General features: G+C 57.0%; 7 protein-coding genes across 7 annotated transcripts; 3 read left to right on the forward strand and 4 right to left on the reverse strand.

Annotated features, from left to right (window-relative positions):
* Positions 1-571: 571 nt before the first annotated feature.
* On the reverse strand, positions 572-1270 carry Pop4 (Ribonuclease P protein subunit p29; the record flags this gene model as incomplete). The annotated part of the gene is made up of 1 exon (XM_032026022.1): positions 572-1270. The coding sequence occupies one exon, from the start codon at positions 1268-1270 to the stop codon at positions 572-574; it is 699 nt and encodes a 232-aa protein (XP_031877500.1).
* Positions 1271-2077: 807 nt separating this feature from the next.
* plsB (Glycerol-3-phosphate acyltransferase) lies at positions 2078-4661 on the forward strand (the record flags this gene model as incomplete). Its single annotated transcript, XM_032026021.1, has 3 exons — positions 2078-2229; positions 2295-4149; positions 4200-4661. 3 exons carry the CDS (start codon positions 2078-2080, stop codon positions 4659-4661), a joined length of 2469 nt encoding a protein of 822 aa, XP_031877499.1.
* A 75-nt stretch (positions 4662-4736) lies between these two features.
* CGGC5_v004332 (uncharacterized protein) lies at positions 4737-5003 on the reverse strand (the record flags this gene model as incomplete). Its single annotated transcript, XM_032026020.1, has 2 exons — positions 4737-4796; positions 4854-5003. 2 exons carry the CDS (start codon positions 5001-5003, stop codon positions 4737-4739), a joined length of 210 nt encoding a protein of 69 aa, XP_031877498.1.
* Positions 5004-5061: 58 nt separating this feature from the next.
* panC (Pantothenate synthetase) lies at positions 5062-6207 on the reverse strand (the record flags this gene model as incomplete). The annotated part of the gene is made up of 1 exon (XM_032026019.1): positions 5062-6207. One exon carries the CDS (start codon positions 6205-6207, stop codon positions 5062-5064), a length of 1146 nt encoding a protein of 381 aa, XP_031877497.1.
* Positions 6208-14742: 8535 nt separating this feature from the next.
* Positions 14743-17810, forward strand: AMTR1-5 (Transcription activator AMTR1; the record flags this gene model as incomplete). The annotated part of the gene is made up of 5 exons (XM_032026016.2): positions 14743-14791; positions 14856-15355; positions 15437-15530; positions 15657-17145; positions 17207-17810. 5 exons carry the CDS (start codon positions 14743-14745, stop codon positions 17808-17810), a joined length of 2736 nt encoding a protein of 911 aa, XP_031877520.2.
* A 1144-nt stretch (positions 17811-18954) lies between these two features.
* Positions 18955-19997, reverse strand: CGGC5_v004335 (putative uncharacterized hydrolase; the record flags this gene model as incomplete). Its single annotated transcript, XM_032026015.1, has 2 exons — positions 18955-19891; positions 19981-19997. The coding sequence occupies 2 exons, from the start codon at positions 19995-19997 to the stop codon at positions 18955-18957; spliced, it is 954 nt and encodes a 317-aa protein (XP_031877494.1).
* Positions 19998-21055: 1058 nt separating this feature from the next.
* TTC1 (Tetratricopeptide repeat protein 1) lies at positions 21056-21996 on the forward strand (the record flags this gene model as incomplete). The annotated part of the gene is made up of 3 exons (XM_032026014.1): positions 21056-21160; positions 21214-21840; positions 21889-21996. The coding sequence occupies 3 exons, from the start codon at positions 21056-21058 to the stop codon at positions 21994-21996; spliced, it is 840 nt and encodes a 279-aa protein (XP_031877532.1).
* Between the last annotated feature and the right edge of the window lie 1895 nt (positions 21997-23891).

The raw sequence follows: 23891 nt of genomic DNA on the forward strand, positions 1-23891 counted from the left end.
TAATATTCACGGCCACCTCTCTGTCCACTGTTACCTAGTCCCTTTAGGCATAGCACTCTGGGGTCCAAGGTACGGACTGCGTTTTCACCTTCATCTATTTCGAATCCAAGAAAACGGTACCCAGGACATCACATGAGACACAGTACTTCACGCCATTGAGTTGTGCATGCCCTGTTAGAATAGGACTATCAAAAGCCTTCGTGGTCTGAAATCTCACCGTAACCGGTGGTAAGCTTATTTGGTAACCCTTCAATGAGGTATCTATCTACTTCGTCTTAGAGGCAGAAAGTGATGGTGTCGTGATATTTCTCCCCCAGTTAATCCTCGGCGCAGTCTGTCCTCCTATCTCGGGCTCATGCATTTTGGCTGATGGCCCAGTCTGGGGTCCCGTGAGGGCTAGCACGCCATGCTTGGGTGGCGCGCTGCCCTCATGACGAATCGGGGATGCTGCAACGGTATCTGTTCGGCTCATGGGCCGCAGATATATCGTTGTCCGCATTGTCGTTGTTGGCTCAGCTGTCGCTGTTGTATGGGTATCATATCTTGTGCAATGAACAATCTCGGTGTTGCGTCAGATGTTCTTCAAGTAGTGGTTCTTGAACTTCTTGTTGGCCCGATCCGCGCCTCGCATGAGGAATTGGTCGCCAAGAACCTCAAAGACAAATCGCCGTGGGGTTCCTTCCTCAGCCGTCGCATCGGCATCAGCGCTGGGGCTTGGCTCCTTCACCGGTATCTCGACTTTGAACCAGGTCCCCTCCTTCGGCACAATCTTCATCTCGTTCTTGCGTGTGATGACCTCGAACGAAAACTTGGAGTCCTTGATGACGATGCCCTTGATGCCGACACGGCTCGGGCACGAGCTGCGCGAGACCTCGACCTCGGCGCCGTGGAACTCGGCGGCGGTTAGCTTCGCAGCGGCACCGCTTCCTCCACCGTAGACTTCGGATCCCAGGATCTCCTCAATGTATCCTAGCCACAAGCGGTGGAGGGGCTCGAAGACGGCGTATTTCTGACCATCGCGGGGCACGTCGTGCAGGCCGCGCCTCCGTCGGTCGTGCGCGGAGAGCGGCTTGGGTTTGAGCTTTTGTTTTCTCCTGGCCTCTTCGCGGGCTTTTCGGCGGGCTGATCTCGGGTTCGACGGGGGCGGGGAGCTGGGTCTGAGGTAGAGGGGTCGGTATTGGATCTTGTCTGTGAAGATGCGGTTGACGGTGTCGGGTGAGTGCGCTCGGGCGAGGAGGGCCTGGGTGATGGGCTGATTTGAGGGAGCCATGATGTCTGTGTGATCTCGCGACACTTCTCTGTTTATTATTGTCCTGGCGGAGAATTGGTTGGCGTCGTTTGCGACTGATGACTGTGACGAGGCTGCTTCTGCAGAACCAGGCGCATGCGATTTCGGAGAAGCTGCGGAAAATAAAATTAAATGTTAGTGCCTCCAGGTTCCATTTCCATTGGGTGGTGGGGCGGGAACCAGGATGCCCTGCCGGATGGCAGTGTGCTGGCCAGTCACTGTTGCTGTTGCTGCTGTTGCTGTCGCCCGCTGCTTGGCTCATCCATCAGTGGCACCTGCAGCAGCGGCAAGGATTGGCAGTGCTGTCTTCACATGCCGAAAACGCTAAAGCCGCCAAAGGGCTTCGAGCTCGGCTTGGAGGCAGCGGGGGAGCAGGTGCCCGGGAGGCAGCAAGCGCGGACGCGGATCAGTGGTCCGGGTGGGTGGCACTTGACCTCAACGGTCCACCCAATGTCCCGCGGCATGACACTGCGACTCTTTGGTTCTGGCTACGCTCGGCGCAAGGAGCAAGGAGCTGCTGGGAAGAGAGACGATCAAAACACTTCCCACGCTCTTCCTCCACCATTTCCCACTACTACCACTCTCACTTGGGTAGCCCGTCAATCTCCAACGTCATTTGCAGTCAGTCCTGTTCGAGAAAAGGGATCCCGTCTTCCTCGACCGACACTCGGCAATGGCAAGGACCTTGAACGGACTGCTTCGGACCATATAGAACCAATTCCATTCCACGCACTCGACACGACTTGACGATACCCGATTTCCCCAACGATACCCCAACCCGCCACCGCAATGACTAAGAACGACGACTCCGCGCCGGATCTGAAGATCCTCGGCGACCAGATCACCCTCCAGCCCAGCGGCTACATCAAAACCCAACGCGATGACGAGAAGGAGGAGGCCCTGATGAAGCACATGGCTCGCTTCCGCTCCGAGCCTCTGCAGTATGTCCACAAGCAGTTTGGCCCCTTTTGGAAACAGGAACAAGACTAACTAGCCGATGCGCCAGATTCCTTCGCGAAGTTTCCCTCTACGTCTCCGGCACCGGCTGGCGCGCCTACGACAATGCCATCGGCCAGCCCATCTTCTACTCTGGCTTTAGCGACAAAATCAAGGATGCCGTGCTGTCGGCGCCACTACTACAGTCGCGCATCACCGACCTCGCCGAGAAGCGCACCGCTGTCGAAGAGAAGGAGGGCTTGCTCAACAAGAATGACAAGGACTTTGAGTTGAAGCGCGCGCGGAGAAGGGCGGCCATCGAGACCGGAATCCAGGAGGTGGCCGAGAAAATGACCGATGACATGATTTGCAAGTTCGAAAGCAAGACGTTTATCCGAAGCGCATATTACCTCGTCACGCAATTGACTCTGCGCGCGTATCACCAAGGCATCCACGTCTCTAGCGAAGAGGTTCTGAGGCTACGAAAGGTGGCGGAGGAGGCCGAAAGGAAAAAGCAGAGCATCATCTTCTTGCCCTGCCATCGATCGCATGTTGACTACGTTTCGCTGCAGCTCATCTGCTATCGCTTAGGACTCGGCCTGCCGGTTGTCGTAGCTGGAGACAATCTCAACTTCCCTCTGGTCGGGAGCTTCCTGCAACATGCCGGTGCGATGTGGATTCGGAGATCGTTCGGCGATGATATTCTTTACACGACCTTGGTGCAGACGTATATAGACACCCTGCTGCAGGGAGGCTACAACTTTGAGTGTTTCATCGAGGGCGGCCGTTCAAGGACGGGCAAGCTGTTGCCTCCAAAGTTTGGTATTCTTAACTTCATCCTCGACAGCATCCTGTCTGGGCGAGTCGAAGACGCCGTCATCTGCCCAGTCAGCACACAGTACGACAAGGTCATTGAGACGGAGGGCTACGTAACCGAGTTGCTTGGCGTACCCAAGAAGAAGGAGAACCTCGCAGATTTCGTCTCTGGAGGTTCATCCGTCTTGTCCTTGAGGCTTGGCAGAGTTGATGTTCGCTTCCACGAGCCTTGGAGTTTGCGTGGGTTCATCAATGAGCAGCTTGTAAGGCTGTCCAGATTACCTACGGGCCTCAACCTGGATACGAAGAACCCCGAGAATACTGCAATCCGCCAGAAACTCCTGCGCACACTCGGTTATAAGGTGTTGTCAGACATCAACGATGTTTCCGTGGTTATGCCCACTGCTCTGATCGGCACCGTGCTGCTCACCCTCAGAGGCAGAGGCGTAGGCAAGACAGAGCTCGAACGTCGCGTCAATTGGCTCACTGACCGAGTCCGGGCGAAGGGTGGCCGTGTTGCCCACTTTGGAAACGCACCCCTCTCCGACATTATCGAGCGTGGCCTAGAGGTATTGGGCAAGGACCTGGTTGGCGTCGTGACAGACCTTCCAGAACCTACCTACTATGCTGTCGACAGGTTCCAGCTCTCGTTCTACCGGAATATGACCATCCATCTGTTCATCTCGGAAGCTATAGTAAGCGCCGCCGTGTACATGAAAGTCAAGCAGGGAGGTGGCCCAACCATGCAGGATATCTCCTTCAAGGAGCTTCAGGACCAGATTCAGTTCCTCTCTTCCCTGTTCCGCGGCGAGTTCATCTTCCCCAGCGATGGTCTGGCAGCGAACTTGGAAAAGACGCTGCGCGACCTCGAGGCGGATAAGGTCCTCAAACTTCACAGAGACGAGGAGGGCAAGGTTGTAGTAGTCGGCCTGTCGGATCACGAGAGAATGGTTGGACGGGAAAACTACGACTTCTACTGCTTCCTTATCTGGCCATTTATTGAGGCCAGCTGGCTCGCGGCGGTTTCTCTGATGGGCCTGGCAACACCTCTTGGCCAGAAGGACGATATCTGGATTGAGGTGGGCAAAGCCCAGAGTAGTGCACAAGTGGTAAGTTAGATTCAGGCAAGCATGGAGTCACACAACTAACACATTTCCAGCTCGGCAAGACACTCTACCACCAGGGTGACCTGAGCTACTTCGAAGCTGTGAACAAGGAGACCCTCAAGAACGCGTACCAGCGGTTTGAGGAAGAAGGTATCCTCCAAGTTGTTAAGTCCAAGGATCCCAAGGTCCCACCCCGCCTGCGTCTCGACCCCGAATGGTGTCCTACACGCGACCCAGAGACGGGCGCCCTCAACGCCTCGGGTCGTCTCTGGGATTTTACCGAGAAGATCGCCTCTAGCCGGCGTGAAGGCAAGAACCGTCGCGACGGGGCCACTGTTAGCACCCGCGTGCTTCGTCTGACGGACCTTCTTGGCAGCAAGCTGTTCGAGGCCGCCAAGACTGGGGACAAAAAGGGGGCGTCGCCGACCCTTAGTATGGAGGACGCGAGACAGCTTAAGAAGAGCGTCAAGGAGCAGAGGAGGCGTAGGTCACTGGAGAACCGAGCACATTTGTAAATTTTGTAGTACTGTAAACGTGTAAAGCGGGTATGATATGATTACGATGTTGTCATCCTGTCTTTTGTTTTCTTCTTAGATGGCCGGGTCGAGAAGTCGCACAGCGTTGGTCCTCTGCTGGCGCAGGTTATTAGGCTGGTCGGTTGCGTCAATGAGTCATATATGAGGGCTCCAGGGATGTCTCTCACGTACAGCGTTGAATGGACGCGGAGGTTGCCCTGTGGCCCTCATATATGACTTGTTGTCGAGACCGGCCAGCCTAATAAGCTGCGCCGGAAGATGCTTGGCTGCGGTAATGTGTTGATAGTCCTCAAAAATGGCATTCTTTGTCGTCAAGTCCATTCAAACGTGGGATTCAACCACTGCTACCCTACGTTCCTTCCATCCAACCTTTAAACTCCTACTGGGTATTTGGCTTCAGAATAATGTTGTCAATAAGTCGCACCGACGGTCCGCCGCTGTGCCCGAGATCCTCCCCGGGCTGCGGCTCCTCTACAGGCAACATCTTGACTGCGCCGCTGAGGATGGCCCCCTTCGTGGGCACCACCGTGTTGATCTCCTGCATCGAGTCCGGGTCCGCCAGCGAGATGTAGTCCACCTCGAACATGACCCGCTCTGCCGGGGCCAGCTTCGCCTGCTCCGAGAGCACGCCCGCCGCGACCTGGTTCGCCGCGCCGAGGATCGCGTCCCGCTCCAGCGCGCCGCCCTGCGTGTACGCCTCCTCGGCCGCCCGCAGCGCGCGGGACAGCACCGTGGCGACCGCGCGCCGCCGCGCGCCGAGGTACACGTTGCGCGAGGACAGCGCCAGCCCGTCGGGCTCGCGCATCGTCTCGCCGACGACGACCTCCGTCGGCAGCATGAAGTCCTCGACCATGCGCCGGATCACGACCGTCTGCTGCACGTCCTTCTGGCCGAAGTACACCCGCTCGGGCTGCACGATGTTGAACAGCTTCATGCAGACGGTGGCCACGCCGCGGAAGAAGGTCGGCCGGGAGGCGCCCTCGAGGACCTCGCCGACGGGCGTGATGGTCACGAAGCTGCCCTTGCTGGACGGCTCCTGGCCCGGGAAGCCGGCGGGGTACATGTCGGCGGTGGTGGGGGCGAAGACGGCGCTGACGCGGCCGAGGTTGGCGCCGTCGCCGGCGAGCTCGCGGTCGAGGTCGCGCAGGACGGCGGTGTCGCGGGCCCAGGTCTGCGGGTAGGAGGCGAGGTCCTCGGCGACGCCGAACTGGGCGGGGTTGACGTAGATGGAGACGACGACGTGATGGTTCTCGCGGGCGGCGGCGCGGATGAGGGAGAGGTGGCCGTCGTGCAGGGCGCCCATGGTGGGCACGAGGCCGACGGAGCGGTAGTTGAGGAGGTGCGGGCGGCGCCAGGTGCGCAGGGCGGAGACGTTGCGGAAGATACGGATCGGGGAGGAGGGGACCGTTTCTGGTGCTGAAGACGAGGAGGAGGAGCAGGCTGTTCGGAGCTGGGAGGATATGCTGGAGCTGCTGCTGCGGGCTGGGCTTGTGCTGCCCGCGGCGCGGAGGGTGCGGGCGAGCATTTTGGATGATTTTGGGGTTGTTGGAATTGTGAGCAGCTGGCGATTACGGTGGTTACGGGGGAAAGAGGGGATTTGCGGCCATTGTGGAGGCGCAATGGCTTATAGAGTCGGCGACGCTGTGATGGTTTCTGCGGCGGATTTTTGGGGACGGAGGGAGGTTTGGTGGAGATGGCTGTGAGGTCGTGGTCCTCGGCGGTATCGGTGAGGGGCTCGGTGAGGGAGCTCCTGTGGGGTCCGCACGTGAGGGGCATGAGGTTATCTTATCTAATCGGCCAACGCGGAAGATGGATTACCCAGAGGTTTCTCCGGCTGCTCACCGAGACTCACCTTCTCGGACCTGCCCCATCTCGGTGAACTCGGTGAAGGCCCGGTCGGAGATTTCCAGCGGTTACCTTATCCACTGAATAACCTCTCCATACTTCCCGCTGTCACTACCCTTCCCCTTTCCTGGGCTCCCCATGCGGACTATTCACCCCCGAGTTGTTCTCTTGCCTGCTTCGTTGGCAGTCCGCACAACACTGATGTGTGTCTTGCAAGTAAGCACATAGTCATTGCCCTTCTCAGCGGCCTACGTATACACAGCAATGGCAATGATGCCAGGTCAATGCCTCGTACGACATGGCACCAGAGAATCCCCGTGCGACGCGAGGCATGCGAGATTGCCGTGGCCCTCTTTGCACGATTTGGCCCAGGTCGCGATCCCACGCCCCCCTCTTCACTCCCTCCCTCCGACGTGATCGTGTTTCTCTATCTTGTGTGTTCACTGGGGCATGAGTGAGAAGGAGACAGCAAGATCCGACTCCCAACTCCCTCAGTATCTGTCTCCCGCTGCCTCTTGTGACCATGGAAACGATTTGTCAAATCTCCTGTTTCACGCCTGGAGACACTTTCTTGGCGGACAGGCTGAGATGTAGCAGATGTTGACAAAATGTGCTGCTTCGCGCCTCGCGCCCACTTCCCACTTTCCCAACTCCAACCCACCACCACCCCCATGAGAAAATGGGGTGGTGGTGTAGATCGAAAGAAGGCGCCCGGGTCGTTGCAGGTGGCTGCATCCACGGGGGATGACAGCCAATCTCCCGGCCGATAATCTGTGCTACATATTCCCAGCGAGGAAATGGGGAGAGTAGAGTCGAGAAACACTCGTGAGGAAGAAGACTTGCATGCATCGTAACTCTGCACAGGAACAGCACAGCCCCGGCCCCCAGCTGGTTGCTGAATTATCTTCAGTCCTCCTCCAGTGTGCCAAGTCATAATCTTGTGCGAGAACGAGTGCCACGAGAAAGGGCAGTCTCGACTTGTCCCGCCAAGCTGCCCGATCAGCCTGGGCGTCGGTTGCAGATGGCTTCTTTCTCTTCTTCTTCTCCTCCCCCTCTGACTCTGCGGCCCCGTTGACAGCTTGGCCCTGGGATTAACACAATCTCAAGAAAACGTCCAAGCAAAACTTGGCGTCTCCCCTTCCAAGCTTCGGCACCCTCAAGAAGGCAAGGCAAGTCGCATCTTTGCAGCAGAGGCGAAGTCCGGAGCCGACGTCAAATCTTGCAACAAGACCCAGCCTTTTTTGTCTCTGCCATGGGTGTTGGACCACACCCCATCCATCCCGACCGTCGTCGTCGGGAAGTCCCCAGAAATGCTACCCGCGACCGCAAGGCAAAAACTTCCCGAGAAGCTTATCCTTTCCCGCTGAGAATCAGAAGAAGTGTCAGCTTCAACCCACCACCCACCCACCCCATGTTGAGAGTGAATGAGACCCCTGCGGCGGACTCTTCTTTCTCGTCTGTCTGGTCGTGCTTGGGCGTGGGGTGGGGAAGAACAAGGTCCGCGGTGCCTACGGGCTGCGGGACCCCCCCATGGAAGAGCAACATCGCGGAACAAGGCATGACGACTGGTGTGTATCGCAACCGCATCTCCATCGCATCGCATCTGGCGCTTGTTCTGGTGGGAGTCACGGTCACGGCCTGGAACGAGTTGGCATGCTGGGGAACTGGTGTTTTTGGTCGCGGCCCGCGGTCCGCGGCGCGGTGGGACAGAGACAGACCTGGCTGCTGATGGTACCATTCTACGACTGAAAATAACTGCTGCTGGTGGTTATGCTTGAATCTGCACAGCTGAGACAGGCTTTCACTTGTACCATGTCTCTGTCTAAGAAACTCGCTGGAGGAGAAGAGCTTCCTCACCAAATTGCAGCTAGAGATGTCGAATCACCCGTCTCCATTGGCTAGCACGCATTCGCTTTCAGGCTGTCGAGAACATGTCCGTCTGTCTGGACATCTATCTTTTGCCCGTATCATCAGACGACGATCTCGCTTTTGCTTGCACCACATCCTCTACGAAGTAGTGCTACCCTTCCAGCCTGCCAAGAAAGGCACCTCAGAATAAAGTACAGAAGAAAAAAAAAAGCTAGAATGCACAGCGTTGCCCAGCTCCCTTCCTCCTTCTGCCGAACTTTGAAAGCCACCCATAAGCTCGGATCAGGGCGCAGATTAGCTCTGAGCGTCAAGATGCGAGGCCAGCAGCATACATTACAGTAAAGAAAAGTAATGACGGCCCCCGCCGCTGTTTGATGTTTCATTCCGGTTCGTCTGGTGCGGCGTTTCGCACTCTTGGGGCGGCGCTGGCTGCTGCTGCTGGCTACGGCCCCTCTGGTGCTGGGCGGCGCGGCGCTTGGCCCATCCAGTAACATCATTTCTCTTGGCATTTAAAGGGGACTGTCCTCGGCAGACTGGACAGCCGGGCTCTGATGGGACGACGAGTTGTCGCCTCGGTGCGGATACGCTGGTTAATCTTTCTGACAGCAACGGCAAGGGGTGATGGTGAGGTGCACACGACCTCTTCCTCTTCTTGGCCAGCCTGTAGGACTTCAGGGGAATATAGGGATGCAGGTGTTCTACCTAAGCATGCATCCCCAAAACAGTCTCCAGAGAAAGGGCAACGACACCCGACGTAAGGCCTTCAACCTTACTTCAGTTTATTCTTAGTACCGTAGTAAAAAAGAAAGGAAGAAAGGAAAAAAGGATCCCGCGCGAAGAGTGGATGGAGGGGGGGGGCGCCGTCGAATGCAGGACCAAACGAAACATGGGCAAAAGCTTCCCCAGGGAACAAACCTTGTTCGCCCAGACCTATATCCGCGAAGGCTGATACTCGATATGAGCGACAGCCGAGCAGACAGACAGCAGGAAAGTGTGTGGGCAGGGCAAAAGGTAGCGAGATTCAAAGCCAAAACGTTGGCGATTATTACGTCGGAGGCTCTGTTGGCCCTACGTTTAGTGCGTGTCTGGGTGCTCATTGGGCGTCTACGTCGACAGGTAATGGTTTTAAGGTCCGATGCTACTGCGACGATGACAAAATTTGGTCGAGTCGAGACGTGCGACCTTGTTCGGCTCAACTCACCCGCCGCGACGATCCTGCTTCATCGGCCGAGCCGTCTACACTTTACTTTTCCACAGTCATGCCCTTTTGGCTTCAGCTTGACCTTCCCTCTCGCTCGGGCTTGCTAATTCTGTCGCGAGAACCTTGTCATATATGGGCTATAGTTACCGGAGTGTGGACGTTCCAGAAACACATCTGACTAAAAGTAAGAGGTGACAGAGTTAACAATTGCCGGTTTTGTTCGCTTTGCTTTTTGGGCGATCGAACCAACGTGCCCCTCCACCCGGCAGAGGGAAGGAGGGGGGGGGGGGGGGGGGGAAGAACAAACATTGACGACGACCGCGTGTGCCCGTTACCGGGAACCGTGACGATCAAACCGCGCCGAGCGGCGGCGGAGCGGCCGGGGCCTGGGAGCACGACGACGGCTACCCTACGGGGGGGTTGGCTGGCCTCTGGCGGCGGAGGACTGGCGGGGAGATAATGGCACGGGGAGGAGACGTCTGTGGCATGATTGGGATGGAGAGAAGTGGAGGCACTCTTCGTGTTGTGGGCAGCCGTCGTTCTTCCGGGCCAAATAAGCTACTGACCGGGTACATTGTTTTATCCTGCTGGCGTAATGAATGGGCACTTTCAGGTAAGGTACAAAACACGATACATCATATGTGGATGGATGAAGTGACGCTCAGCCAGCTGAGCACCCCCGCGCGGAAACGAAATGCGCAACAGGAGCCGAACGATTTCTGATGATCATCCAACTTGGCGTCCATTCTTTCTGCTCTCTTTCTCTCGGAAGCAGCATCAAGCGAGCGTCAATTGCGTTGGAAGAAGCAGAAATGCAACTATGGGCGAGGTTCGTGGCGCTTGGTTCGTGACAGGGGACTGGAGCACGTTATTGCGCGGCCTCTTGCGTGTGGGGAAAAGCAGAGAAAAGGGCAAGTGGGCGAGGCCGGCAACAGATGCCACAGATGTGCCCCATAGTCGACTCGCAGATTATCAGAGGAAAATCCACAACGGCTAATACCCTGAGAAGAGACGCGCAAGAAAGGGGGTTCGAGGCCAAGCGCTGGGGAACATCTGAAGGGAAGCCAAGAGCTGGATGCTGCTGTACTTGCGACTGTGATGGCGCTCGGCGAATGCTACCTGAAGGCGGGAAAGACTTGGCTCATGATGATACAACACAGTAGTGCTATTACACGCCTGGGCATTGTTAAGAGACGCACTGACGATGGTAGTAAAGGAAGGCCGCCTGCTTGCTTGCTTTCGTGCGTCTGATTTTCCCTGGGCGTTCTGGGGCCCGAAGCAAGGAAAGAGTATGCGGCGAATGAGCTCGGCGGGATCTTGGGGAAGCAAGAGAAGCCGAAGCAGGTCTCTGACAAGAATGTCCTAGAGGGCGAATACACGGACGGATGATCCCTCGAGCCTAAACCCCGGCAGCACAACTGTTTTGCTAGTATTATTTTACCTGCTGGCTTGCCTCGGGCCGCTGTGAAAGTGTGCCACTCTGTCGGGCGCTGCCAACGGTGAGGCATCTCCGACGGGCAAGGGAGGAGGCTGAAAAAGAGGGCGGATGCTAAAAGCAACTGCACGGCGAAGGAAGGGAAGGAAGCAAGCCCTTCCTGTGACGGGTCCGGGGGTGGTAGTTGTCAGGGCCCAAGTCACTCTACGTCTTGGTAGGAAAGTCAGTATTGGCTTGATGATGGCTGGCATTTGTGTGTGTATGGTGTGTGGCACTGCGTTCCTTCGAGCGTAATTCTAGCGGCACCTGGAACCCCGGAAAGGCGGATCTGCAACACGTCCCGCGCAAGGTACGGGCATGTGGGAGCGGGATGTATCGAGGTACATCTAGGATCAGAAGAGAGAGCGTATGCTGCGTGCTGTGTGGCTGTGTGCGGTCCGAGGGACATGGGATCGCGGGGGTATCTGTTTCTGTTGTCGTGCTGCCATCATTTCTTTGGATAGAATAATTACGCATCATTGATAATGGTGAAGTAATTGTTGGCGATTTGGTGTTCATAGAGATAGCCCTCTTGTAGGTCTCTCTTTTGTGTGTGCCGAACGGAGTATCGGGATACCGTCGCCATCTCGGCGCTCTACCCTGAACAGGTCGGCGCGGCGCAGCGTTGCCGGTCGAGGGCCATTCACTCTCGGATATCGGCTCCGATGACGGGTTTTCCGGTGCTCTGGCCATTGTTATGGAGCAATCGAACGATGGTGGTCATCGCCACCTTCACAGCTGTCTTTCTTCTCTTGTTGTAGAGTTTCTATTCATGTCGACAGAAGACAGCAACATCAAAAACATACATCTAATAGGAGTGCAGATATCGAAAATGGTCCAGGGGTCCAGCATCAACACTCAAGCCCTCCCATCGTCAACAGGTACATGCAACGATTCCAGCTCGAGCCCGTCTGTCACCCATCGGCAAACGCTTCTTCCATCTTAAAAAGTGGAACCCAGGGGACCGCTCCGGTTTTAGAAGATTCCCGCCAAAAGTGCTAAATCAAGCGAGAGGCCATTTGCTGCGATCACGCCCCCGTGTGGCTGCATCATACACACACACACACACACACACACAGTCTCTCTCTTCTCGTCCTTCGACAGCACAAGTGTGTGAGTGATGAGTCTCTCAAGGTATCTTCCGCTCTCCCCTTTTTCTTTGCTCACAGCCACACAGACACCCACAACGCCCACAACCACACCCCATCTTCCCTCGCAACGCCGTCGCCTCAACCTTGGGGCCCTCCCCCCCGGAATCTCCTTCCCTCTGTGCCTCTCAGCCGTTCAGAGTTTCTTCAATCGCTCTCGCTCCCCATAGAGTTGCGGCAAGCGACGCTGTCGTTGCCGATCTATCCCTCCCTATCTCACCCGCCATCGGCGCGCCTCGTTTCCCTTTTCCCCATCCCCTTTGCCAATTCTTCAGCCTCCCCACATGCGCGCCCGTCTGCCATCCATCCATCCCCCTGGAGAGGTACCGTACCTTACGGCGACCTGCTGAAGGACGCTGAGAGGAAGACTGGGAGTGACATTTGGAAGAGGGACACGCCCCCGTCGTCGCCCCAAAAAAGGACCCGAGCTCGACCCGACCTTGGATCTGTCTGGCCTGCCTGCCTGCCTGCCTGCCTGCCCTGATCTGCTGTTCCGTTCCTGCTGCGTGCCTTGTTGTTAAAAAAAGTTCTGGACTCACTCAATTCCGACGACGTCCATCGGTTGGTGACCGCTGTTCTACCCACTGCCGCCCGAGAACCGGCATTGGCTGAATGCTTTTCCTGAAATTCGAAGCTTCGATGATTTGATCCACGCCGCCTGTCTTTGTTTTCAAACTTCATTCCACCACGACTGCTCAGTCGTTAATTCGACGAGAACATCGAAAAGACGAGAGGCATTCATCCTGGAGGTCTTGTACCAAGACCCCCGCCCAGCTCTGCGTTCTGCATCACATCTCTCCGTGTCTGCGACATATACACGTACACATATTCCGTGTACTCGCGAGCCGCAAGACGTGTCTTGGCCCTCTCTGATGCTCGCTGTCTTCCTCACATCCATAACCCCAGAAGCAGCAGACCCCTGAACCCGACCTGGGGGAAGGGAATCCGCGCGTCCGAGAGAGATAGATAGAAGGAGATCCATCGTCTTCGGCGCTTTCTTCTGCTCCATATTAACACTCGCGAGCCGTTCACGGTCCTCATGCTCTTCTTCTCTTCACTCTCACTGCCGTCGTTCCGTTCCTCGCCTAATACTGCTGCATCTGCCCTTTGCATACCGTTTCCTGGCCTGAACATTACATCCCCGCCATCAACCGCGGAGAAAGAAGACGGGTGCGCACCATCCACCACACAAACTCCCGACATCACACACTCGACGCAACAGCATTCTACCTCGTTTTTTTCATCCCTTTGCGTCCATTTCATCTGGATTACAAGGACACACAATACACAATAGACACAGCACATAACACATGCACACACACACATACAACGAGAAGACGATACATGGACACATCCGAAAAGAGAACAGGACGAGGGCCTGAGGAACTCTGTTCAACCCACCCCAGACTGTCTGTACCTATGGACTGCATCTCAGGTTAGGCACAGAAGAAGGTACATGCTCTCGGTCTCTACCCACACCTCCCCCGGCCGGGATTCCTGCATGTGTAAACGGTACCTTTAGCGGCCTCGAGAACGGACCAAGTCGCACCCCCTCCCTCGTCCTCGTCCTCGTCCTTGTCCTTGTCCTCGTCCTTGTCCTTGTCCTCATCGGCGAGAGGTACATCCATTGCCATTACCTACAGCAAAGTACCTACAAGACATAGCCACCAACCAAACCAACGGCCAAGGCCTGGAAGAGGGTACCTCCTAGCACACACACTACCTACCTACAACGACTGGAGACACCCACACAAAGACTACTTAGTACACAATGGACGCTACACACACCTCGGCCATCTTGCGCTAGTCAAGTCAATCTGGGCCACTGCCGCTCAGTCTTTCCATCCATCCATCCATCCATCCATCCAGCTTCTCTACTCTGGCTCGCCATCCAAAACGCCAAAGCTTGTGACTTTTGATTTTTCTCCCTCCCACTGCACCTCGCATCTCGACCCGACTTTTCGCTCACTAAAACCAACCGACCAACCATCTCTTCTCCGCTTCTCACCGACAACCGACATCGCGCGCACCGCACCCCATCCGCCCCCTGTGAGTGAATCTGTGTCGCTCTCCGATCGCGCCCCCGACGACGACGAAGAGGAAGACTTCGACGACGACGACAGCACAGCAGCGACGGCATTGAAAGGAAGGAATCTCATCGCTTGCGCATCGCATTTCATCGACAAGCCGCACCTGGCATCTTATCACCACCCGACGGCGACGTTTCTCACGCAACGGGATCAGTGTTCCCAATCAGTCACCCGCCATTGAGCCAGTAGCCCGTCCTTCAATCAGCACAGCGGATCATTCTCGCCGCTCATTCGCACATCGGCCCCCCGCTCGCGCGCGCGCATCCGCTTTCTTTCTCTCTCTCACGCACACGCACACTCACTCTCATCGTGAGTGACCCGACGACAGCGATCTCGACAGCGACCATCACGACGACGACAGTGACGAGTCAGAGTCTCTCGCTCTCATCTCCTTCCGACGGCAAACTCAACCTCTCAGCCCTCCACCAAGTTAATGCCCACAACGACGCCCGCATCGCCCTCCACGTCGCCCAAGCCGTTGGGTGTCCCCAGCCCTCGTTGAATCCCCCCACCGTCTCTACTCACCAGAGACGGTCCTTTCGGTAGCCCTGGAGGCATACGACGCCTCTGCAGGCGTCCTCGTGCCAGGCTTTGGCCTTGGTCCGGCGGTGCTGCACCCCTTTGAGCATCATCCGCCCCTCGACTTTGTCCACGACCCGTACCTCGACGGCGCCCAGGACATTGACGACAACGACGACCAGGTCTCCTCTCTCTCCTTTGGCTTCTCCTCCGACTTCACCACCGACTTTAGCCTCGGCAACGAAGTAGTAGCACCACTCCACCAGCAGCAACAGCAGCAGCAGCAGCAGTCTTCTTATCTCAAGCACCACCATCACCACCACCACCAAGACCACCAAACCCATCAGTACTCTTCCCATCACCACCACCAAACATACGACACCATGAATTTGCCCAGCTCCCACATCCCGCCCCGCCGCAGCGCGAGCATCCACTCCCTCACCCCCTCGCGCGACCTCATCGTCGCCGCAAAGTCCCCCGAGAAATCCGCCGCCGCCGCCGCCGCGACCGCCACAAAGTCCAAACGAGTACGGACGGGCTGTCTAACGTGTAGGGAACGGCATCTAAAATGTGACGAAGGCTTACCAGACTGTCTAAATTGTCGCAAGAGCAATCGAGAATGCAAACGCGGCGTGCGGCTCAACTTCATAGACGTCCAGGTCAAGAAACCGCCCTACATGCCTCCCACCGTCGAGTGGTCGGGTAAGTCCGGAGCCCCCATCTTATCTCACTCACCCAATAGCCGATCCCCTCACCTCACTCATGTGAGGTGGTGTGAGGAAATCGTAAGCATCATGGCAGACACAGGCTGACGCGAATGAACCACAGTACAATTCCAAGATGAGTCAAGACAAATCGCCTCAGAATACGTCGGCGGACTCGGCCGGTACGCGCACCTCGACAAGGTCGCCGTCGCCGCCGCCCCCCGGCCTGAGCCGAGCCATCTAGAGCAGACCCTCCGGCACCAGGGCCACCTCCTCCCCCACGCCCGCGCCGCCCCGGGCCCGGACGCCTCCGTGTCTCCTCGGACTCACCTTCAACACCACCCGCCGCCGCCGCAGCTGCCGCCCTCCTACGCCTCCTACCCGCCACACGTTGCCCATCGACCCCCGGAGCCCCCTCGCGCCGCAGACTACCCTCCTCACCGCCGCGAGAGCGAGTCCGCCACCGCCTACCTCACCCCCCAGAACTCGGCGCACCCTGGCCCTCACCCGTACGCCGGCTACGAACACTTCGCCGCCCTCCGCGACAACGCCCACCACTCCCACTCTCACCACCACTCCCACTCCCGCTCCCACACCCACCGCGACAGCGACGCCTCCTCCGCCGCCTCCATCGTCCCACAACCAACCGCCCCGCCGCCGTCCTACCGGCACAGCGCTGCCGCCGGCCCCGGGGCCGCCAACGGCGCCAACGCCCTCGCACCCGACGGCATGATGACGCCTCCCCCCAGCGAGAAGGCCACCGCCGGCGAGCGCGAGTACCTCAACTCGCCCGAGGAGATCCTCTACATGCAGGTCTTCGTCGAGGAGGTCGGCGTCTGGATGGACTCCCTCGACAAGGAGAAGCACTTCTCCCGCCTCATCCCCTACCACGCCCTCAAGTCCCCCATGCTGCTCAACGCCTTCCTCGCCTGCGGCGTCAAGCACCTCACCCTCGTCAACCCGGCCTACCAGGACGACAAGGCCCTCTTCTACTACGACACCGCCACCACCCAGCTGCTGCGCTCGCTGCAGAACCCCGACCGCAACACCGGCGAGTGCGCCACCACCGCCGTCGTCCTCAACGTCTACGAGATCATGTCCGAGAAGCCCGCCCAGCGCATGAACCACATCGCCGGCGCCCGCGCCCTCATCCGCGAGTGCAAGTGGGACGCGCGCTCCAGCGGCATCGGCGCCGCGTGCTTCTGGCTCAACATCGGCATGGAGGTGCTTTCCTGCCTGGCCTTCAACTGGCAGACGTCGTGGGACCCTGACTCTTGGGGGCTGGACATGGACTTTGCCGCCGAGAGCAACGGTGCCGGTGCTGCGACTGCTGCCGCGGCGGCATCAGGAGATGGCTTCGGGTCGGAGGAGCTGTGGGTGCATCGCATCCTGTACATCGTGGCCAAGATCGCAAACTTCCGCGCCACGATCCCGCGCTTCCAGGAGCCGAGCCCGCACGACGAGCAGATCCGCCTCGGCAACCGGCTCGCGCAGTGGCAGGACCTCAAGCGGCTGTGCGACAAGTGGAACAACGCGTGCCCGCGCACGATGCACCCCTTCGGCTACCTCTACCCCTCACAGACAAACTCCAAGTCTGCCTTCCCCAACGTCTGGTGCGTCTTCCTCACCCTCCCTCCGCTAACTATCCCATGTACTAACACCATCTCCCCGCAGGCTCATCAAACGCGCCGCCATCATCGGCCGCCTCTTCTACCACACCGCCCAATGCCTCCTCGCGCAGACCAACCCCATGGAACCCGGCAAGGCCTCCGAGGAAATGCGCGCTCTGCAGCTGCACCACGCCCACCAGGTCTGCGGCATCGTCGCGCACACAAAGGACCGCGGCGTCGCCTCCGTCGCCATCCGCTCCCTCGCCATCGCCTCCGCCGTGCTCACCGACCCGCGCGAGCAGGAGGAGGTCCTCGAGATCCTCGACAAGATCCACACCGCCTCCGGCTGGCGCCTCGGCAAGATCCACTCCGAGCTGAAGAAGTCGTGGGGCTGGCCCTCGCCCGCGGGCGGGAACACGCCCGTCATGGCGCATCCGGACCCAAGAGGAGGAAGCAGCGGCGGCGGCGGGAAGTACTACGCGAGCAGCACGAGCGGCGGCGCACCGCCTGCGATGACGGCGGCGAGCAGCCAGCCGCCCGCGGCGCCGATGAAGGCGCTCGTGAACCCGCTCAGCTTCGCGGATTTCTCGCTGCCGAATCACCCGTACCAGAACTGGTACGAGCCGCCGAACAGGTCCAACTCGTACAGCTCGCAGACTTTCCTCTGATTGGGGTTATCCTTTTCTTGCTTATCTTTCTCTTCCAGCCCATCTTTATTTACAAAAGGCACCGACCCAACCTCACCCCAGGGCGTGTCTAACCCTTTTATATCTACATAATCTTCTCAGAGAGCGACGCGGAAAAGACGAGCAGGATCTTCACATTTCAACCTGCGGATGACAAGCATACTACACTACAAAAAACGGCACTGGATGCCTGGTTCATGATCACGGCCGAACCCTACCACACATTTTTTATCTTCAACCGCTCGTCTTTTCCCGGCCTCTCTGTTACTCAATTCCATCTTCTACATCTCCATACAGGCTTTTTTTCTTGTTTTACAAAGGCAGGGGATACGGCTTTACAGGACGGCCGGCATCATTGCGGCAAAAAGGGGGGCGGTGTGGATGAGATTTCTTATCTCCTACGGGGTGACTCCTGAAAGGGATCACCCGAACGTAGCATCTGGCGTTCCGGCAAACTGGACAAACGGGGAGGAAGGACATGCCTTTCGAGAGCGAGCTGTGGATTTTCGCTCCGGCATACTAGGGATGGGGAGGGAGGAGGACCATGCTCCAAAGGGGCATCGATACCATCAGGATTCGTTTTCGTGTCATCAACTTCGAATGACACAAGGGACTTTTGGGGCTGTGTGTGTTTGCTACTGTCCTTTTCACGAAAATTCCGGCACCAAGCAGAAAAGGGTCTTTGTTTTGTATGCATATATTTTGTGGTATCATTCGGGATCCAAGGGGGGGGGGAAGGGCTTGGTTCTTTCTCGTGCCTACTTTCTCTAATCCACTTGGAGAATTCTATCGCAATGCCAAATGCTTTTTTCGTTCTTGACGGTGATCAAAGAAGCCCAGTCTATGAAAAAAACAAAAAAAGTGGTTCCCTTTCCCAGAATCCTCTTCTCTATTGAAATCCCATGCCAGCCAGACCTTCTGTCTTTCATTCGCCCATTATCATCGTAATCCATGCCCTGTCTAATGCCGTTTTCTCATTAAAAAAGCTTGCTCAAAAAGGAAAGAAGTAGGAAAAAGTCGAGCCAGGACGGCGGTGACCCAAGCCTGCCGTATTGTTGGTATGCCAAGCCAGATCTTGCCAAAATCCTGGTATCGTCGTTGGATGAAGAATGCCGCGCAAAGCGAATCAGGCAGAGCCGTTGGCCTTCTCGACGAGGACCTCGCCGACGTTCTCCTTCATGAAGGGCTCGTCGTCGACCTCGACGGGGGGAATGGTGATGCCGAACTTGTCGTAGGGGAAGTTCTCGAGGGTGTCCATGTACTCGGCCCAGCCGTCGTCGACCTCGCCGACCTGGTGCATGTCGACCTGGCCGGCCTCGCCGGTGCGGCCGGCGAGGACGTCCTTCTCGCGGCCCTTGTACTCGTTGAGGAGCATCTTGTGGGGGCACCAGACGACGCGCATGCCGGCCCGGCGGCCGGCCTCGACGCCGGGGACGGAGTCCTCGAAGACGAGGCACTCCTCGGGGGCGATGGGCTTCTCGCCGGCGGGGAGGGAGTCGTTGATGGTCTTGAGGGCGAGGAGGAAGATGTCCGGGTTGGGCTTGCCGCGGCCGGGGGCGATGCGCTTGTCGTCGCCGAGGACGCGGCGGTGGGAGGGGAAGATGGAGAAGAGCTCGGTGAGGTGGTCGGACTTGAGCTTGAAGTTGGCGAGGTGGGAGGAGGTGGCGAGGGCGATGTGGACGCGGTGGGGGTTCTCCTTGTCGGCGCTGTTACCATTGCCGTTGGAGGCGGAGGCGGGCTTGAGGTCCCAGTAGCGGGTGCGGCCGAGGTTGGCGAGCAGGGCCGGGACGCCGGGGAGGGGCTTGGTGGTGGGGAAGATCTGGCGCTGGAGGGCGGAGAGCTGCTGGTGGTACTCCTGCTCGGAGATGGAGAGCTGAGCCCACTCGTGGAAGAGGCGGGTGGCGTCGGGGCCGGGGCGGCCCTGGAGCTTGGCCTTGATGGACCAGGGGAGGAGGGGGCGGCCCTGCTGCTCGAGGATGATGTTGATGCAGGCCGTGTAGAGGTCCTCGGTGTCGAGGAGGAGGCCGTCCATGTCGAAGAGGCAGGCCCGGATGGGAGGGAAGCTGGGAAGAGGAGGTTAGCCATTGCCATTGTCGCGAATCGCAAAGGATGGGTAGAGGAGGAGCGCGCGCATGAAGGAGATGGGACTTACTCAGTGCGGGGAGCCATTGTGACGGTTGAGGAAGGCTTTTGTGAATGTGAAGGTGTGTGAAGGTACAGAGAAGAGGTGGAGGAGGTGCAATTGGGTTGCGCGAGGTGGAAGATGGAAGGCGGATTGTTGTCGCGCGAAAGGAAGTTGTTGGTGATGGAGGGGTAGGAGTAGGAAGAAGTTGTGTTGGGTTTGGGTAGGAGGTGGGGGTTTTTGTAGTGGAAGAAGGTGAGGTGAGGCTGGATAAAAAAAAATCTGAAGAGGCCGTTTGTTTGGTTCCTTCTCTGGGAAAGGGCGCAACGGTGAATTGAGGAAGGCAGGCACCGGGGAACAATGGAGAGTCACAAAGGCAGGTGCAGGTGCAGGTCAGGTCCAGGGCCGGCAGGAAGGAACAGCGGGGTGAAGACGGGGACGGAAGGCACCGACAATGGACGGGAGGATGGAGGGGTCAATCGGATCCAGCCCACCCAGCTCTTTCCCAAAAAAATATGAATCGCCAAAGGGACCAAAGTGGGGCAGATGGATGCAGATCCAGCAACTGCGCTGTGTCACTCTGCTCTTACCTACCTTGATTAGGAGGACATTTATTATTTCCCTCCCTTCCTCCGTCATCATGTCACACTCGAATTCAAAATTAGAATCAATTGACCTTTCTATGTTGAAATTGAAGAAAACTGCAATGAGACAACACTATTCTTGACTTCTTCTCGAGAGACACAGTCTTTGCGCTGGCGCACACTGTCCACCTGCCACCATCTGGCGACCTCATTCGCTAAAAGATCCCGCGAGACAGCGGGTACGGCGCCCCGTTCCCCAAAAGCTGAGCTGCTGAGATTCCAGAAGGGCCGCTGACGGAGGGGTCGATTTTAGTGGCTGTTTGCGCCCCAAAACATGTGAACAGCCTCAGTGTGCCCCCCACTGGTTCCAACGTCCAACGCCCCGTTCCACGTGGAGATCCGGCGAGACAGTGACGACATTTCCACCGTCTTCTTTCTATAGCTATCTCCGCCGAAAACCGACTTCGCACCCAGCACTTTTCACCCTCAAGAGCCAGCCACACGGGTGAGAATACTCCAGGATGCCGCCAAAGGAAGCTGAGGTCAAGGCCCAGGACAAGGGCAAGACGGTCGAAAAGGAGGACGAGGAGGAAAAGATCGAGAAGTTCTCACCTGAAGAAGAGGCGGTAAGCTTCACACACTCATCCAACCTCGTGAACATCTCAACTGACACCTCCAGTCCCTCCTCGCCGAGGCCAACGCAAACAAGGCGGAAGCAAACGCCCTCTTCGCCTCCTCGAAATACGAGGCCGCCATCACCAAGTACGACGAGGCAGTCGCCGTCTGCCCCAACTACCTCGACTACGACCTCGCCGTCCTGCGCTCCAACATCTCCGCTTGCCATCTCAAGCTCGAGCAGTGGAAGGACGCCATCTCCAGCGCCACCGCCGCCCTCGACGGCCTCGACAGGATCGAGAGGGAAGCCGCTCTCGAGCAGGAGCGCCGCGAGAAGGAACGCGCCGAGGAGGAGGACGTCGAGGAAGAGATTGTCAGCTCCGGCGCGAGCAAAGCCGCCCCTGCGCCGGTGGGGTCCGACGACCCCGAGGAGGCCGCGAGGAAGAAGCGCCAGGAGGATGTGTTGCGGATCCGGGCCAAGGCGCTGATGAGGAGGGCGCGAGCGCGCAGCGAGGAGGGCGGGTGGCAGAACCTGGCGGGCGCCGAGGAGGATTACAAGACGCTTTCCAAGATGACGAATCTGGCGCCCGCGGATCGGAAGATTGTGCAGACTCAGCTGAGAGTGCTGCCGCCGAGGACGAAGGCTGCACAGGAGAAGGAGACGGCGGAGATGTGGGGGAAGCTCAAGGACGTAAGTGTTGATGACTCTGGGTGGTGAACGAGGCTAACCGGGATGTAGTTGGGTAACGGCATTCTCAAGCCGTTTGGGCTCAGCACCGACAACTTTCAAATGGTCAAGGACGAGGCTACTGGCGGCTACAGCATGAATTTCAACCAGGGCAAATGAGCCCTTGCATAGGTGTTGGCGGGGTGTCGAAGGTAACGCCAGGGCGCCGATGTGGCTGTCCCGTTTACTCCCACTATCTAGAATAATATTTACCCGCTCTGAGATGTTGAGAGACCGCATCTGATACAATATTGGACGATATGTAACATATTACAGCCTTGTGTTCATAGGTAATGCACAAATAGAGTAGGTGTAGCTGCAATCGTAGATCCGGAATCTCTTGGCATGAACACCAGGGGGATTTAGGAGGGCTTCCGTGACCGGTCTCGTACAACAGGGCATGGTTCAGGGAGCCAAGGTATTTATATTGGCCGACATGGAGCGATCCTGACAGCTGCTTTGCCAATGATCTCATCCAGGAGACTGCGATGATTTCTCCAGTCTGCCAATATATAGCAACTACTGGTTCTTCCGTCGTTGGCCTGACAGGCGCCAGCGCTCGGTGCCTGCATGGTGCGGCATTATTACGCCATGGATACCTCGGAAAGGGTGAATATGGACAGCAAGGGGAAGACAGCATCGCGTTTTTAACAACTTACAAGCAGTGATCTTAAAAGTGTTGCAAGGTCAAACATACGCCCAATCATTGCACATGATGAAGATATTGTTTCTAACTAGCTGATTGCTCCGCGTGGAAGCCCATTTAAATCTCACGACGGCCCTCCTTTTATACATAATCAAACCATGCTTCCCATGCCTGAAGGATGCTCGCCGTGAGGGTGTGATTCGTTCAAAGCACCGACCCAACTCCGGCTTTCATTTCGATTGCTCGCCCCGAGGGCTATTTCCGTCGATACGGGCGGTCGTTCGTTTTTGGTTTGGAACACGGCAATGTAGAGTGTCGAATGATTTGGTTCTGCAAAAATGCTCCTCTCTTCGTTCGCTTGAAAACACCTTAATATCGATGTCATGGCACTCTCTTCTGAGGTCACATGAATGTTTTGCAGACGACCTTGTCTGTTTCTTTCTGTATGTTATTCAAATGAACTACCCCAGCAGCCATAGTACATGGTGATGAATCCGTTCTGAGGCCTTTCATTTCCAAACATGGCCGTCTTGTTACTCCAGGGTTTCCCAAGCAGGCTTGGTATTGTGACTATAAAACAAGGCCTTCAAGATGCGGTGCAGTCCCTTCTATGCGCAAATGTCCTGTCGGGTTCTGATTTTGTCGAACGGGCATTGTTTCGGAATATCCGTCAGGTACCAAGATGCTCAGGTTTGCCATCACCTCGGGCGACACTATAGCTTGGCTGCACAGGAAATGATACTTCGACACGTAACTCTGCTTGAATACTCGGGAGGTTGAATGAAGAGACGGAAGATGACGGACACGAAGTCTAAGAACGGACATTGGGCCGCATGAGCAACGTTGGCGGCTGGGCTGGGCAACTCGTGCGACTAATGTTCCTGCCGAGACTGTAGTTCTGAGACGAACTAATGGCGATGAAATCGTCGCTACAGTATCAACGCCGAAAACGGTTTCAGCAATGCTACCCTTTCGTATTGGATTGTATGGATTGACCACGTTTTATGCCCGCGCCACATGATGGAACAGATCCGTCTCATACGGCAGATAAATAGCATCGTATTCAATGAGAGGAAAGCCCTTATAGCACGATTGTCGATCTTGATGACTCCAGCTTCATGCTGTCAGCGGCAGGTATCCTGCATGCGGGGCAACGAATGAACACACATCTCGTATTGCTTCAAGATACATTCTCGTCTTCATCCAAGGCCTCCCCACTCCGTAGTATTAACCGATAATACTCTGGAAACAATAGTGTCCTGAGGTGCCTTTAATTGACTATGATTCACTCATGATATGCGTAAAGTCCACTATCTCTTGTCAGTAATACAAGCATAATATTCAATCTCCCATCAAGTTCAAATTCTCG

The sequence above is a fragment of the Colletotrichum fructicola genome (assembly GCF_000319635.2).
Source record: "Colletotrichum fructicola Nara gc5 chromosome Unknown KSG_Nara_v1_contig02, whole genome shotgun sequence".
NCBI lineage: Eukaryota > Fungi > Ascomycota > Sordariomycetes > Glomerellales > Glomerellaceae > Colletotrichum > Colletotrichum fructicola.